General features: G+C 31.1%; 1 protein-coding gene across 1 annotated transcript; it reads right to left on the bottom strand.

Moving 5' to 3' along the window:
- Positions 1-2,078: 2,078 nt before the first annotated feature.
- LOC125846967 (disease resistance protein RPP13-like) lies at positions 2,079-2,976 on the bottom strand. Its single transcript, XM_049526682.1, has one exon. It carries the CDS (start codon positions 2,955-2,957, stop codon positions 2,079-2,081), a length of 879 nt encoding a protein of 292 aa, XP_049382639.1. The 5' UTR covers positions 2,958-2,976.
- Positions 2,977-18,990: the final 16,014 nt, after the last annotated feature.

The raw sequence follows: 18,990 nt of genomic DNA, 5'->3' as shown, positions 1-18,990 counted from the left end.
AATCCTATAATGCTTTGTGCAAAAATCCATCTAAAGCTCACAATCAGTAGCTGGATGCAAATACACAGCATACTTTTCATTCTTTTTGGAATCTGATGCAACTTCAAATTAAACACTCATGTCTACCCAAACCTTTAATAACAGGCATGGCACTTGTAGCTGAATGCCAACTCACCAAGTTCCGAAGATCAACAAAGACGAACAAACTCCAACTGACCAAAAATGTCTTCAAGTGACAGCTTCTTCTCCTGTTTAACCGGAATATTATTAACACACTATTTATGAAATAAGACTTCATGTATGCTTGAAAAGCTTCACGTCTTTCATTCTCTGGGGAATCTTGTTCAGCTTTTTACAGTGATCAATACGAAGACCTTTAATCAGAAGCATGGCACTTGTGGCTAAATGCCATGTGTCTAGGTTCTCAAGACAAGCAAGACTAAGGAACTCGAGTTGACGGAAGCTATTATCACTGCAGAATATCTCTTTTCCTTGATAAGCTCTAAGAAATTCTAGTTTTCTTAGGTTTGGCAACATTCCCAAAATAGGCATCGGATCTTCCATGAGTTTTCAGTCCAAAAGAACCATCATTGTGATGGAATTTGGTAACAGAGGCAGTTTCTCTATTCTCCCATCTAACCACAATTTCTGGAGCTTTTCACAATAATAAAGAAATTCAAGGTCTGGGAATGATTGACCACCTCTACAAAACAATTTGAGAGTGCTAAGGTTTTTCAAGCTGCTAATGTTGTTTAGGGAGTAAGATTTGGTAATATCAATCATGCTTAATTCAAGAAGATTGACTAAATTAACAGGGTCAACATCTTTCCACTGATCACAAGAGATGTCTTTAAGAATTTGAAGACTAGTGAGTTTGCTTATACGTACCAGAGGTTCAGAATACGGAGCAACTAAATGCCTTAGATTTATTAGGTCAGCTGTCTCGGGGGGTAGTTGGCACAAATGTCTAAATTCACTTTTGACACAAAGTGTCTGTAAATTCTTGAGGTTGCCAATGGAGGAGGAAAGATTACCAATACCTCTCAAGCTTAAGAACTTGAGGTGGTACAAACATCCTATGGCATAAGGTACAGTGCCACCAAGAGTATCCAAGTACAACACATATATATGTTGGAACACACTACTGAAGTTTATAAGATTCATGTTCCGAAAATCTGGATCGAAGAACATAATTGACCTCAACTTTAAGTTAGAAAGATCAAGTGAGAGGTACTTTTCTCCTTGATCATGAATGGTATGTCTGATACATAAGGAGGATATGGAGTGGTTTCTTGGATCATAAATGTCAAAGAAGTTTACCTCCAATGCCTTTTGAATGGCAAGATCACGAAGTAAATCATGAACCTTACATTCAGTAACTTTTTCCCAAAATGTTCGAGCCACTTGAACCAAGCTTCATCTTATTAGCTCATTCAAGAAGCCTTCAGCGACATCCTCCAACCTTTCTTCTCCTCTTGGTATGAAACCCTCGTCCATCCACAACCGTATTATGTTTTCAGCCTCGAGCACTTGATCTTCTGGACAAATACCAAAGTACAGAAAACACTGCTTGAGCGCAGTTGACAAATCATTGTAGCTTAATGATAGTATGTAGGAGATTTCAATAGAGTCATCTTCAATGTTCTTCCAAAAGCGGTCTTTCACCTTTTGCCATTCACCTAGCCCCCTTTATGCGAAAGTAGTCTGCTCAATACAACAATTGCAAGAAGTAAGCCTCCACACTTGTCCACCATATCCTTAGCTAGCCTCTCCATTGTGGTCCTTCACCTTTTGCCATTCTTCGAACCCTCTTTTATGTGAAAGTAGTTCGCTCAGTACAACAATTGCAAGAGGTAAACCTCCACACCTGTCCACCATATCCTTAGCTAACCTTTCCATTGCTAAGACCATTGCCTGAACATCTAGTAGTTTCATACAAAAGAGATCCCAACTTTCTTCTTGGCTCAGGAAACGAAGTCAATAGACAAAACCTTTGTTATCTGCTCTTTCAGCGACATCTTCTTTGCGTGTGGTAATAACAACTCTGCTGCCATTCTTGCTGTCCGGAAATGCTCGTTTTAGTCTCTATGCCATAAATCATCGACCACCACAAGGTATTTGGGTTCTTTTAAAAGATCACGAAGGTAAATTTCTAGATCTCTCTCTGTCATCTTTTCCAACAAATCTAGAGTTTCCTTGGTGCAACCTTGGATGGATTTTATGATATTCCTAAGGAGATCCATGGTGTTGTACTCTTGAGAAACACATATCCAAGCACGTGTAGGGAAGCTAGAGACTATATTAGGACTGATGTATAGGTTTCTCCCAAGAGTTGTCTTGCCTAATCCGCCCATACCATAAATGGAGATGACGCTTCTGTGAAGCTCTGCTTTGAGAAGTTCAGCTAGCAATGTTTCTACAACATCCTGAAAGCCAACAAAAATGTGATCCTCATCTACATATGAGGTNGAGGTAGTTCTCCTCAATGTTGGAACCATGGCAGACTGACTGTTTGGCCGATTACTTGGTCCATCTCCTGCATTATTATTGATATTTGTAATACCATAAGTCTCTCGCTTGCGAGAGATATCCATAATTCGTTGCTTGAGTGATTGGATCTCCTTGGAGACTTTGTAGAATTTGGTGTCCTTCTTACAGATGCAAGCGCAAGCCTTGGGACAACTAGCAAATCCATCGTCACCTTTACCAGCCTTGAAGCTGTAAGTCTCTAGTATAGCAACAGCGTCATTTGCAATAGAGTTGATCTCAAACACCCATTGTTGAACTCTTTGATCTCTACTTTGCTTTAGTTCTGCATCTTTGAGGAAAGACTGCATGAAGAGTAGCTCATTTCTCAGCCATCTAACTTCATCTCTGAGATTTGTAAGCAGGGAAACTTCCTGAATGAGGAAATCACCCAATTTTTTAACTGCAAATGTCACAAAGGCATCAGCCATCTTCAGGAATACTACTTTTGATTGAGGAGGCTGAATATTGGAATACAAGTCAGAAAATGAGAGATAGAGATATACACTCAGAAACAGTTGACATTAATAGTGATTAAAATTGAGTAAAAACGAAAGGCATAATACATAAACATGACGCTTAACTTGGTTTCAGCTGACAACTGTGACCTTTAACTTTGGGTGTGCACAAGTAGATACTTAAAATTGTATAAAATTGAACAAATAGACATATTCATCCTACATGGCACCTTACATGGAAAATTTGTGTACTATGTGGCATCCTACGTGTATTATGCCATGTAGGACACGTGTGTCTACTTGTTCAATTTTAGTTTTAAGTGTCTACTTGTGCACATTCAAAGTTGGAGAGCATAGTTGTCTGTTGAAACCAAGTTAAGGGTGAAATATGTATTAAAGCTTCTTTAACAACCATTACACAACTTGTGGGAAAATATATGTATAGAGAAAAGTCTAAAAGTAAATAATTATATGTGTTGTACAATGGTCCACCTAATAAAAAGAATTATGATTGTCAAATATGTCAAACACGAATGTGGAAAATGAACAAGAAATATTAAAGCAATGAAAGTGAAATGTGACCCATTTGACTGGGCAAGAGAAAATCAAAGTGTTCCCAGTTGAAAAAAATTAGAGTAATGAAAGTATATATGGAGAAAAGTCTATCAGTAAAAATTATGTGTTGTCCAATTTAATGGTCCACCTAATAAATTTGTTTGGGTATGGTGATAATTACATCCACAATTTTGTATTGAATTTAAGTTGTAGAATTGATGATGAATGTAAATATTTAACTGAATCGGCAGAACAAAAAATAATATTTGATAATAATATATTTGAACAAATAAAAGGAAAAGAATTAGACCTAAGCGTAGAAAAAATATTCGAAATACCAACAATATAAGAAACTGGTTTAAATGCCAAAAAGAAGAATATTATGTAGTAAGTCAAAGAGAACATATCATAGATTGTAAATACACCAAAGGAAAGGCTAAAATACCAATAATAAACAAACGAATAATAAATAAAGAAATACAAGATATTAACGCTAAAAATCCAATTAAATATGTACATTTAGGAGGAACAGAAATTCTAATAAAAGCATGTTTTAGAGAAGGAATGGGATACACCCATAGAAATATACTTAGCGGATGATAGGATTATACAACCCATATAAAAAAGTATGATAAGTGCAGTAAAAGGTAACCTCATATACCAAAAAAATAAATTTATAATAAGTGCTAACTACTCAGTAGCAATAAATGACAGAAATATAGATAAATCATTAGTATTATATTGGAAAATGTTAGGAATAGAACTAGCCCCGGGAAGTAAAATATTTACAGCTAGATGTAAAAACTTATATGTTTTAACAACAAAACATAAAATAACAGCAAAAAATAAAATAAATAAAATAAAAATAGAAGATCCTTTTGAAAGAATAGTTACGATCATAGATAATAATGATTATAGTTATAATGAGATTGATGTAGAAGAAGATTTAGAAATAGTAAAGGAAAGATTAAGCACATCAAAAAGAATAAACTGTGAAATACCACAAATATCATCAAAAATGAGTACCTCAAGAAGAATAGATAAAACTCCACAAAAATCAATGGAAGAAGAAATAAAACCAAATCATTACTACATAAGGGGAATAATGGAACAACGAAAATATTTAATATTAATAAATACAGGACTAGAAGAAAACTATATTACAAGAGAATTAGTGACGGAAGATGAAATAATAACTACTGAACAATTATCCCTCGAACTACCAAAAGCATTAATGTATACTGAAGAAACTACAGAAAAGGAAATAATCATTGGAGGAGTACCAATAATAATAAAATTTAAAATATCTCAAGGAAATGAAAATATCATTTTAGGAATAAAATGGCTAGAACAAGTAAAACCATATAATCTAGAAGACAAACAGTTAATAATAAATTATGAAAATAAAAGAGTAATAATAAAAAGGACTCTAGTATGATAAAAATGTGAAAATATATATACTTGCAAAGAGAATAATAGAGGGATATTACAACAGATATTATACACCAATGAGCAGAAGCTAATATATGTAAATACAATTTTTACCAGAAGATAAATGGGAAAAATTAAAAACACCGATAATAGTAACAGGATTTAATAATGAAGGAAGCATGATCACATATAAGGCAAAAAATATAAAAATACAAATATGGGATAAGATACTAACTATAGAAGAAATATATAACTTTGAATTGACTACAAAAGATATGCTATTAGGAATGCCATTTTTAGAAAAATTATACCCACATATAATAACAAAAACACACTGGTGGTTCACAACACCGTGTAAACAAAAAATAGGAGCAAAAAGAGTAAATAACAAAAAATGAAAAACAACAGAATGGATAAAAGAAAGTGAAAAAATTACACAAAAATTAGAAAATATAAAAGAAGAAGACCCTAAAATAGAATTAATTATATTCTCTATAGATAAAGTAAAAATAATCCAAGATAAGTTAGAATTATTATATAGTGAAGATCCTTTACAAGGATGGGAAAAACATAAAACAAAAATAAAAATTGAGCTAATTGATAATAATAGTATAATAACCCAAAAACCATTAAAATATAATTTTAATGATTTAAGAGAATTTAAGATACATATAACTGAATTACTAGAAAAAGGGTACATATAAGAAAGCAATAGCAAGCATACAAGCCCAGCATTTATAATAAATAAACATAGTGAACAAAAAAGAGGAAAAAGTAGAATAGTTATTGATTGTAGAAATTTAAATGCAAAAACTAAAACATATAATTACCCAATACCAAATAAAATATTAAAAATAAGACAAGTACAAGGATATAATTACTTTAGTAAATTTGACTGCAAATCAGGATTTTACCACTTAAAATTAGAAGAAGAATCTAAAAAACTTACGGCATTCATAGTACCACAAGGATTTTATGAATGGAATGTATTACCATTTGGATATAAAAATGCACCAGGTAGATATCAACACTTTATGGATAACTACTTTAAACAATTAGAAAATTGTGTAGTATATATTGATGATATATTATTATATTCTAAAACCCAAGATGAACACATAAGATTATTATACATATTATAAAATATTCAGGCATAAGTCTAAGTAAAAAGAAAGCAGACATAATGAAAAACCAAATAGAATTCTTAGGAATACAAATAGATAAAAATGGAATAAAAATGCAAACACATATAGTACAAAAAATAATTAACTCAAATGAACAACTAGATACGAAAAAAAATTACAATCATTTCTAGGACTAGTAAATCAAGTAAGAGAATACATACCAAAATTAGCAGAGAATTTAAAACCATTACAACAAAAATCAAAAAAAGATGTAGAATAATAGTTTGATAAGAAACACCAAACACAAATACAAAAAATAAAATTATTATGTAAGAACCTACCTAAACTATATTTTTCGGATGAAAATAAAAAATTTACTTATATAGTAGAATCAGACGTCAGTGAAAAAAGGTATGGAGGAGTATTAAAATATAGGTATGGATAAGGAAAAATAGAACATCATTGTAGATATTATTCAGGAACATTTACTAATGCAGAAATAAGATGGGAAATAAATAGGAAAGAATTATATTCGGTATATAAATGTTTATTATCATTTGAACCATATATTGTATATAACGAATTTATTATAAGAACAGATAATACACAAGTAAAATGGTGGCTAACAAGAAAAATACAAGATTCGGTAACAACAAAAGAAATAAGGAGATTGGTATTAAATATATTAAATTTTACATTTACAATTGAAGTAATAAAAACTGATAAGAATGTTATTGCAGATTACCTATCACAACAAAGCTACTCAGACTAAGACTGAGGAAGAAGATACAATTGAAAAGATACTCAAAGTCATTACTACACTTTGTACAAAAGTGGATAGTATGGACAACGATAAACAAAAGCTAAAGACTAATGAAGATAATCTGAAGTCTAAAGCTAGTCAGCAGCATGACTATAAAAATGCGAAGCTACGTCGATCGGAAGACGGAAAAAACCCAGAGCTAAAAGGAGACGATGGGAAACTCCTTAAAACCCATAATGTTTGTTTAAATACAGCTGCAGGTACAAGCAAACAAGTTAGCGATAAACAACATAAAAATGCAAACTTAAACCAGCTATTCGAAAAACCATTTACCCAAAGGACACCTAGACATATGTCCATGGAACCACAAACATCTACATACGCAGATAGTTTGCAAAACCAAAATGAGAAAAAGACATATAACTACATCACACGAACCTATATGGAAAATATACACAAAATCCAAACTTATTTAAACCTTAACCCCAGATCAACTACAAAAGAACCAAACTAGGATTATTTGACACAAAAGTTACAAGGATATAACAAGTTAATTGCACGGCCAAAAACTAACGCTAATTTAGTAATAACATGTTATAACAATGGACTGTTAAATACCGTATACACATATGACGGAGAAGAAGTTAGTGGAATACCAGAACTACACAAGGCATTCGTCACATTCAAAAGAGTTACAAAAGGAAATTTATTTTATATAAAATTTTATACAGCACCAGCGGAGATATTATACTAGGAAATAAAACCTCTAATACAGGTTATCAAGGTAGGACTAACTAAAGAAATGATTATACCCGAGGACATCGGACAACAAGAAGAGATATGCAAAATAGAGATACCAAGTTTTTATGCTAACAAAAGAATAATTGGTATATCAACTATTATACAAGAATTAGCGAACAATTATTTAAACGGAAATGCTATATGGAGTTATTACTCGAGAGATCAATTAATGATATATTCAAATTCAAGAGAACTACGAAGAATAGATATGTATGAAGTCCAGCGATGGATCTTATCATTATTAAAACCAGAGGAACGACCTACGACAAAAGCACTAAAAGCAGGATTTATTTCTAACAGAGTTATTAACCAGATATTGCAAACTAATTAGACACAAATACCCTGATCACATATGCTCGAAATGTAACGGTGAAGATAACATAATTTCAGATGTCGATTTAGAGTAAAAGAAGATGATGAAGATAAGATGCAGACAAGACAAGATAAGATATGGACAAGATAAAAGAGATAAGATAAGATGCAAATGGCAGATAAAGTGGCAAAAAAGATAAAGTAAATAATGTAAAGTAGTTAAAAAGATGTAGATAAGATGTAAATTAGTCAAGTATGCATTATTATGCATGTGCATATTAAAGTAGTAGATAAGAATGGTGGACAAGTGTAAAGTAAGGTATGGTGTGTCATAAAGTAGGTGTACTACATTTGTAAAAAGTCATAAGTAGTCATATTATATTATTATTAGGCACATAGAGTACGTGCATTATGGTATTATTTCCTTTCTATATAAAGGAAGATACATGTAATATGAAAGGTATGCAATGCCTAATATATAAAACTCCTTTCAAAAACTCTCTCAAGATAATAAATACTTAAAAGTTAATGGATAAATCTGAAATCCAATTAGATATTTCAGATAGCATGGCTAAGCAAGAAGCAAATGTATATTGTTCAAAAAATATGCGAAACTAATTTCATATATTCCTGAATATCATATATATGATTGAATAAATTTATGTTAGTTATTATGTATTTGAATTATTTGAATCATGATTTCTAATTTATTAGCACACTGGAAACAAGGAGAAAACTTCTATACTATTTCATCCTAATGTTGAAACCGGTAGGCGAGGAAAGCCGTTTAGAGGAGTAAACAAAGTTGAGGCGCTGATAAGAAGGAAGTATCTGCTAAAGTACGATGCTAGTAGTGACAGGAGAACATGATAAACAAATAATCTGGTTCATAATGATTTAATATGAATTTAATCAGTTATGAATATGATAGGAAGAAATAATTTGAAATAAAAAACCTGCATAATAAAGAACATGACTACATACGTCCATGGTGAAATGATAAAAAACTATGAAACTTTAATCTTATATATACTTAAAGATATAAAAATAATTGAATTAAGAAGAATTATATGGGAAAAAATATTTAATGATAACGAATCAGAAGATATATTAAACCAACAATGGTATGAAATAGACCTACATGATTTAGACTACGAAAGAATAGAATGGTACGATCTAGAAATAAATTCAGATTAAAATGAACTACGAATATATACAATATTGGATAAAATCAATGGAAGATATAAAACTATTAAAACAATTAATGGAGAAAAATTTATATATGTACCAAAGAACCCAAGATATGTTATATCTAGAATATATCATAAATAATATTAGTGAAATACTCATATTAAAACAACTATCGGAAGAATATTACAATAAATATTATTACATTTTACCATGAATTCCACAACCCCAAAAAATAATATTAAAGGACTATCAATAATAAGACACTTAGCAAAAGAATATTATAATAAAAACTTTATTATAAATTACTCACCGAACCACACTACCACCTACCACACTAACACTTCCATGAATTCCTTAACTACCAGTTCCACACCGAAAAATGGTATCAGAGCTATGGATAATAAGAAACATGGTAAGAAACATACTAGTAGAGAGTTAAGAAAAATAAGAAGAAAATTAAACAAATTATATCCGAAATATAAAAAACTCAATATCACAAACGAAAAATTAGATCAATTAATAGATAATATATCTAAAATGGAATATAAATATATTCAATATTTAAAGATACAATGAATAGCGAGAATAATGAATATAAAGAAAAACTTACTGAAATAATTATAGCAAAAAGGCAAGAATTAGAACATAGGCAAAATAGACTTAATAATAACATATTCGCAGGAATTTGTAAAAAATCTATAATAGCACAGAGAAAAACTATTTTTTATCTATAAATACAAATTGAAAGTTTAGAATATAAATTTCAACACAATCTATAAATAAATAAAGAAGAATACGCAATAGATGAAAAAACATATGAAAACTATGACGGATTAAAAATAAAGATAATATTTTCTAATCTAGGAAGAAGATATAAGAAAATAGGTGACAATTTAAGTTTAATGTTAGAAAAAAAAACGGTAAAACTAGAAGATAATTTAACTGCTATGATAAGAATAACAAAAGAAAATTAAAAATTAAATAGAAAAACGAAGATTGAAAAAATAAAACAACAAGCAAAAAAGGAAGTACAACACAAAAAAGGAAGTACAACAATTAGAAGAAGTAAAAAATAATAAAATAATAGAACTGGAAAAAGAGCTGGCAATGTTAAAAGAAATGTATGAAATAAAACAAAAAGAAAAAGAACAAAAAGCAAAATTAGCAAATGAGATAAATAAATTTAAAGAAAAATTGCAATTAGAAGAAAAAGAAGAAAATAACCAAAATAATCTACCCGAAATAAGAGTTGATGAAATAAACGACGATGATCTAGAACAACATTCGGAAACAAGCGAAACATATACGGAACTTTTACCAAACATGGACAATACAAAGGACTTAGAAGTAAATACATGAGACGTAGACATGAATGAAAAACCTAGTACATCAAGAGTAAAAAACCCAAAAAATTTAAATCCAAAATATTATAATGAAAACTATGGACAATATGATAGAGAAAAAACTATTTGGAATAAAAGATTAAATAAAAAATGGACACCTAAACCAATAACTGAACGACACGATTTTTTAGATGTAGACTGTGTAGCAGATATAAATAAAACAATCCAATTATGGATAGGATATATATCAAAAGAATTAATGGATAACAAAATAGTAATAACAGAGACACCTGGATATATAGAAAGAACACTTATAGGAACAGTAAAATTATGGCTACAAAATTTATCAGATGAAAGTTTACAAACTCTAAGAAGTAATAAAAAATTTGATGGTGACATAGCTACTACAACTATGAAAATATTATATAAATACGAAATAGCTATAAGAAACGAATTTAGTAGTATGGCAACGGAAGTAGAAAAACAAAATAAAGAAAAAATCATAAACCGAAATCTAATGAAAAAATTAGCAATATGTAACATGTGTTATATAGATGACTATACATGTGCATTTAAAGAATACTATTATAAAGGAACATATAACATAGAAGAAAGTAAGGAAATAAGAAAATTATATTTTACAAAACTACCAGAACCTTTTAATTCAAAAGTAATAAAAAGTTGGAATGAAGCAGGATTAACAGATACCTTAGGAGCTAGAATAAAATTCTTACAACGATGGTTTATAGAACTATGTGAAAAACATAAAGAAGAAATAAAAATGGAAAAAATACTAGTAAAAAACTTGGCATGTTGCAAAAATAAAACAGCACCTCAATTTGGCTGTACGGATAGGAATTATAAAAATAAAAAGAAATATAATAAAAAATACAGATCAAAATATAAATATAAAAAACCAAGAAGAAGATACTATGTAAAAAACTACAAAACCAAAAGACCATATAGATCAAAAAGAAAACTAACGGAATGTACTTGTTATAATTGTAGAAAATTAGGACATGTAGCTAGAGGTTGTAAATTACCTAAAAATCCAAAAAAAAAAACAAATATCAGAAGTAATAATAGAGGGATACAATAGATATTATACACCAATGATAGATAAGGGAGCAGAAGCTACCTTTTAATAGAAATATTTTCTTGTTATATTTAACCAAATCAAATACATTATACACTTTGATATTGTAATAGATTTTTTCTCTCTCCATGGAAAGTTATTTTCTTGTTAAGTTCATAGACAATAACAAATAAGAAAGCTAAGGGAAAGGTACATTATTTCCTTTTAAGGTTGGATTACGTTAGGCGAAAAAGGCATGTCCTTAAATTTGAGTGAGTAAACTAGACTTCTAAGGATTTGATTATTTTGGTAAGCGTTGCCAGAGGCGTATCTAAGGGGGTCACCGGGTTCACATGAACCCTGATCCCCTCACGAAATCATATATAGTAGTGTTATAATTTTAAAAAAATATTAAAATATAGATGCGTGAACCCACATTTCAAGTATCACATAATGCGATTATGACTGGGTGCACCTCTCTCCGCGAGGTTAGAAAGTTGAATTTTATATTTATCTTGTTTTATTTTTCTTTCTAAAATTAGATAACACTTCTCTAAGTGGTAATTGAAATATAAGAATTAATTTTAGACCTATAATTTTAAAATTTTAACGGTTTTTAGTAGTAAAAACCTAAATATCGAACCGATCAAATTTACATCATAGATCAATCTTTATATAACAGTGCACCCATCATCTCAAAATCCTGGATAATTTTGCAGTAAAAGTAGTGTCCTTTTATAGCTTGTTGAATCTGTCTGAAACCAAAAACCAAAAACCAAAAACTTAAGATACCAAAGCTAGTTAGATAAATGAACTGCTTTGCTATTGAAGGAGGAACAAAAAACACTAAATTGTGGACAAGAGAGTATCATATACTATTTTAAATATCACTTAGCATATAAACCATCATCTTAAATGTTGATAAGCAAGAGAACATACAGTAGAACAATTAACTAAAACATCACAAAATCATTTTTCCATTGACAGCTTCTTCTCCTGTAAAATACAAAAGATTTATCAACTACCTGTTTACTTATAATGTTTAGGACTGTCATTTGCAGCAGAGTGAGTAAAAGGAATTGAAGAAATAATCATTGGGGATTGAGATTTATTACCTCTATGATTATGAGGAGGCTGAAATAGGACATCATATATCCTTGAAAAGCTTCAGCGAAAAGGAGTTCTCTCCACGTCTTTCATTCTCTCGGGAATCTCTTTTAGCTTTGGACTAAAAGACTGCATGAAGAAGAGCTCATTCCGCAGCCACTGCACATCTTGTCTGAGACTTAAACGCAGGGAAGCTTCCTGTATGAGAAAATTGTTGCGGAAGCCGAATATATAGAGAGTGATGGAATCACAACTGCTATATTTAAAGGTAGCTAATAAATAGTAAATGAGACAACAATAAAAAGAACACCAGGAATTAACGAGGTTCGGCAAACTTTGTTTTCTTTTGCCTACTCTTCGGACACAACCAACCAATATTTATTTCACTCCAAAAGAGTACAAGTGAAATGCTACAAGAGAGAAAGAAGATCAAATGCCTTTGAAGATGAGAAGGCAAGTGAGAGGTGTGTTACAAATGAATTAGGAGCTACCTATTTATAGGAGTGAATTCTTCCTATTGATGTTATCCATGATCTCACAATGTGTCAAAATGTCAAGATTTACCTTGTGAAACCATTTTATGGTTTACCTAATTTTCACCTACAAAAAGAGCTATCTTGACTTTTGTACCAATGAAGAATTATCTTCCTAACTACCAAATCTTCACATTAATTCATCTTTGAATCTTGTCAAATTTAACAAATCTCCACCTTGGCAAGATTCTCCATTTTCAACCTTCTTTCAACAACAACTTTTGATTGTGTCTTCAACCTCAATCTTCAATGTTCAACAATGTTGATCAAGTTCAAACAATGTTGAAACTTGACCGCAGTCACCACTTTTGTCAGCGTATCGGCAGGATTATCCGAGTATGAATTTTCTGCACGGTGACTCCACCTTCTTCTATGATGTCTCGTATGAAATGATATCAGACATCAATGTGATTCGTCCTTGCATGATAAACTTGGTTCTTTGCTAATTGAATAGCACTTTGACTATCACAAAATATTGTGATTCCTTTTTGTCCAATACCAAGCTCTCTAAGCAATCCTTGAAGCCAAATTGCCTCCTTCGCAGCCTCTGTAATTGCCATATACTCTGCCTCAGTGGTAGACAAAGCAACTGTTGACTGCAAAGTAGACTTCCAACTAACTGGTGCGTTTGCAATAGTGAAAACATAACTAGTAGTTGATCTTCGTTTGTCCAAATCACCTGCATAATCTGAGTCACAATATCCAACAAGATATTGACTATCTTTATGCTCAAAAACCAAGCCAACATCTACAGTACTATGAATATACCGTAGAATCCATTTTACAGCCTGCCAATGATCCTTCCCAGGATTATGCATGTACCTACTTACAACTCCAACGGCGTGTGAAATATTTGGCCTTGTGCAAACCATTGCATACATCAAGCTACCAACAACATTCGCATATGGTACTCTTGACATATATTCTCGTGCAACTTCATTCTTTGGCGACATAGCATCACTAAGCTTAAAATGAGGAGCAAGCGGAGTGCTAACCGACTTCGTTTTCTCATTCATGCCAAATCGATTTAGTACCCTCTTCAAATATTCCTTCTCTGAGATAAAAAGAGCTTCTTTGAATGTCGATCTATTTTTATCTCCATGCCAAGAATCTTCTTTGCCTCACCCAAATCCTTCATCTCAAACTCCTTTCTTAGTTGAATCTTTAGCTTCTCAATTTCCTCTTGACTTTTAAAAGCTATCAACATATCATCAACATATAGGAGAAGATATATAAAGGAATCGTCTTCAAGCTTGCTGTCGCGCCCCGTTTTTCTCAAAACGGGTTCTCCTTTCGGATGCACGACCTAACAACTCTTTTGGGCTTTTGGGTGGATTGAAGAGTCTCCACCTAACAAATTAAGGCGCGTTAGGGCACTTATCTAACCTAACTAAATCTAGCTAAGGTCAACGAATCAGAGATCAGGTAAGGGTTCAAATTACCTCGAGGGGAAGGTGTTAGGCATCCCTCGAGGTCCACAAATGTGGGTCCCGGCCGTGTCTCATGCAATTTGTGTGGGGGTTACAAATAGCAAATATGGTCACTTCATTTATTATTTATTTAATTAGCATGGTTACTAAGTGATAAATGATATTAAACAATTAAAACCATTTTAATATTTTAGTTAATTAGATAGGCATGCAAGACTAAGTGATAATATAATAAATAAATATTACACAATAAGTAAAGAGATGAGCGAGGGGATAGAAATTTGCACAATTAGATAGAATAAACACTTTTTATTTTATTTAACTACCCCAAATAAATATAATTATAAACAGATAAAGGGACAAAAGAAAAGGGAGACTCTGAAGGACTTTTAGGATCAGCACTCGACTTGTCTTTATTTCGATCAGTTACTCGTAGGGACAGACAAAACCAAGGCTCGTCTTTAAAACCGAGTCGATGTCATCATCTCTATAGGGCCTACACTACCCCTACCCCACCACCGCATGCTTTACGTCTCTACAAGGTGCCTATCGTCCCCGCTTAAGGTCCAAGAGGCATTGGACTACTATTAAGGTGGGTATAGACTAAAATAAAATATAACAGGCTCACTTAGACACCAAGTCAAACAATTTGGACTAACATTTAGCACATAAAGTCTCAAATTAGCCTCTAGATTAAGTCATTTAAACATGCTAGCAAACACAAATAGAATGGAAAAGGTCGCATGCTAAGTTTGTGGCATACAAAACATATATTATAACAATACTATTATTATTAGAGGGCAGAAAGATACAACAGATTGCAAAATATAGTTAATTATTAGCACAAATTGGTCAATAACAAGGGCAGGCATGGTTAAACAGGAGTAGGTTTAATAGGAGCAGCAAGCATCTTAAGTGGCAGGTTTGTGCAGAAAAGATTGTTATTAATGCAATAGCGGATTGGACTATTTTGAAAAAATTATTTTAAGTGGCAACGGTTAGTAGATGCAGAAATAATTATAAAGCGGTAACATTTTAATTAGGAGTAGATTTTGTTTTAAGACATTTAAGATTTAAATTGAGAGAAAAAAAAGTACTATGCTGAAATTCTTTTAAATATATAGAAAACCGTTTTAGGCAGCCTTTATTTAATTATTAGCATTCTAGAAATATTAGCACCCTAAAGTTAATTAAACATGCTGAAAAATAAAATAAAATTGATTAGTCAATATTATTTATTTATTAAATCCTAATGGGCATGATTTTTAAGATATCCTAAAAAAAATTATTAATATGCAGGAAAAGACTGTTTATCTAAGCTATTTAGTTAACATGCTGAGAATTTGTTAACAACCTAAAATTAATTAAGACGTGATTTATTAGTTGGCAGGCATACAACATTAAAGCATGTAGATATTATTTAAAATAATTCATTAACATTAATTATATTTATTTGAGTCCTATAGGCATGATTTCTAAGTGAAAATTGAAAAATCACTTGACACCTATATGCATAATTTCTACACCCAGATAATATATTAAGAGTTATATAGCTCCTATAAGCATGGTATCTAAGTGTGCACATGCTGAGAATATCATCAAAACCTATATACATAATTTCTATATAAGACATATAAATTTCAGAAACCTATAGACATGATTTCTAGATGTAAACATGTTGGAGTTAATTATTTACTAATTCCTAAACACATCAAAATTGCAAGAGACCTATAATTAAAGCTTAATTTATTAAGATCCTAACATTCGAATTACAGTTCCAGATTTTAGTGGCATGCTAACGATTTGTTTAATAACCTACAAAATGGTATTTATCTAATATGTAATAAAGTTTAAACCTATATGCATGCTTTCTAATCTAAAAAAACATATTGAAAATTACTTAGATCCTATAGGCATGCTTTCTATCTTTATTTTACTATGCTTATACTTTATATATGTAAGAGAACAAAAGTCATTTATTAGTGAGCAAGACATATTCACAACAGATTTATTTCAATTATTGACTATGCTTAAAGTAATTCCTATGGGCGTACTTTCTAGTTTACTTAGTAGATCGATTACTAAATAACATTTAAATAAATTAGTTCTCATACATAAGGTGGTCCAGAATCGACAAGGCAGGAGACATGTAAGAGATTTATTTTATATTATTATATGCTAAAATGTCAAGGCATGCATTAATACAAACGAATAAGCAAAATAAATAAACGCCGGTAGATATTTAAACAAGAATTTAAGTGATCAATTAACCTAAATGGCAAATTAACAAACAATGAGCAGATAAACGATCACAACCTATGGGCATACTTTCTACACAATTAAGTTGCAATAAAGTAAACATGTAGCATGTAGATCCCCTCCCCCCTTTAGACGATCCCCAAATGATATCATATATATAGAGTTTTATAGTCAGGAGTTTACACAAATTATTACAAGAACAATAATACACAAAAATGTATATATATAAATTAAGTAAATTCGGCTCGTCTGGCAACTCTTCTAAATCTTGAACCTTTAGATCAAGATCCTGCTAAGACAAAAGAGCAACACCACCAGATACATATAAAAGTAAATATGCAAAATAAAATATTAATCATATACATGTAGACCCACAATTATTTAAGCAAACCACTCATAATATCACATAGGAGAAAAGGTGAAGAGAATTAATTCGGATGTTTCCCTTTTATTCATTTAAACACACAACAATATTCCTAATCAATGTGGGAGGAGAATTAAACTAAGGGAGAAAACAACTAACCGGTTAAGCAGAATATGTGTTTAACAGCAATGGAGACAAACTTGATCCACTACTAGACCCGAACACAGCAATAACGAATAAAGATAGCACTTTTAATATTCACCGGAAAACCTTTCTTTTAAGAAGAAAGTGATATGCTTTTCTTTTCTTAGAATCAGAGTATGTGAGCGAGTTGGGGTGTCCTTAGAGAGTGAGAGGGGGCCTGATGTATATAGGGAGTAGGAGGACACATAATAAAGGAAAAGAAAATAAATTAAGGATCCATTAACAAATTCCTTATTAAGAAGGAAAACAAATTACTTTTTTTTTTTTTTTACCAAATACGAAATCTGCTCAAATTTTAAATAAGGCAAAGCAAATCAGTCAAAATCCCTTTTTTACATCAATTCGATAAAGTTTACCAAACCAAAGCATGTAAGAAACATTCTTGTCTTAATATTGGAAAGGAACAACAATTAAGGGCAATTGATAGATATTCACAACGACTACTATCAACTGTATTATAATAATTTTACTATAACCCAAAATAAAAGGTCTGTCACATAAGGCAAAGGGATCAATTTATAGCAACTATTAATTAATATAAAATCAACATTAAATTTATAAGGAAAGAAGTAATATACGCTTTTAATCAATAATTTTAGACTTACCATAAGAAGAGGAGTCCAACACATATAAACAAATAATCCATAATCGGCTAACTCATGCCTTAACTAAAGGATCTTGAACGAATAATTTTAGTAAATCAGGGAATCATTTAAAATGCTAACATAGCCAAATGTGAGAAAAAGAATTGATCAGTACATATTCACACATAGGCGTCAAATCAACAGTGTAAAATATCAAAGGAAACCAAATAATTATTTTAGAAAGAACAAATATGATTCTCAAATCAAAAAGGACTTAAATCATAACTTTTACTCCCTCCATCCCATTTTATGTGGCAACATTTCCTTTTTGGTCAGTCCCAAAAAGAATGTCACATTTTCTTATATGGAAAGTATTTAAAGGTACAATTCCTTTTTTATCCTTGTTGGTCCCACTTAATCTTAAAATAATACTCCAATACATTTATGAGGAGAGAGAAATTGAGTCTACTTTTTAAAAGGGCAATTTGATAAACATTTCAAAGTCTTCATTTATTTCTTAAACTCCGTGCCCGATCAAATGTTGCCACATAAAATGGGACGGAGGGAGTATCATGTAGACTAATCAGGAGATTCATTTATTAATAAACTTGTTATATATATATAAGCAAAGAAAATATTAAGAAGTCAAACTTGCTAAAACAAGCCAACTAAATCAAATCTTCACGATCTGTACTCAAAAGACTCAGCAAACAAGAGAGTTTGAACGGAGGAATTATGCCTTAGATATATTTTCTAATAAACGGGACTAAAGCATACAAATAGTCTCCCAATTCGAAATGGACAGACCACAATATGAGCAATAATCACAAATTTCGTATAGAAAATCACAATATAAACCTGCTTTTTTCCTAAAACAAAATAAATCGGTATGTAATATCCACTAAAACAACCAACATAACAAACATATAT

This window comes from Solanum stenotomum, chromosome 12 (genome assembly GCF_019186545.1).
Source record: "Solanum stenotomum isolate F172 chromosome 12, ASM1918654v1, whole genome shotgun sequence".
NCBI lineage: Eukaryota > Viridiplantae > Streptophyta > Magnoliopsida > Solanales > Solanaceae > Solanum > Solanum stenotomum.
This window is presented reverse-complemented; position numbering and strand designations above follow the sequence as displayed.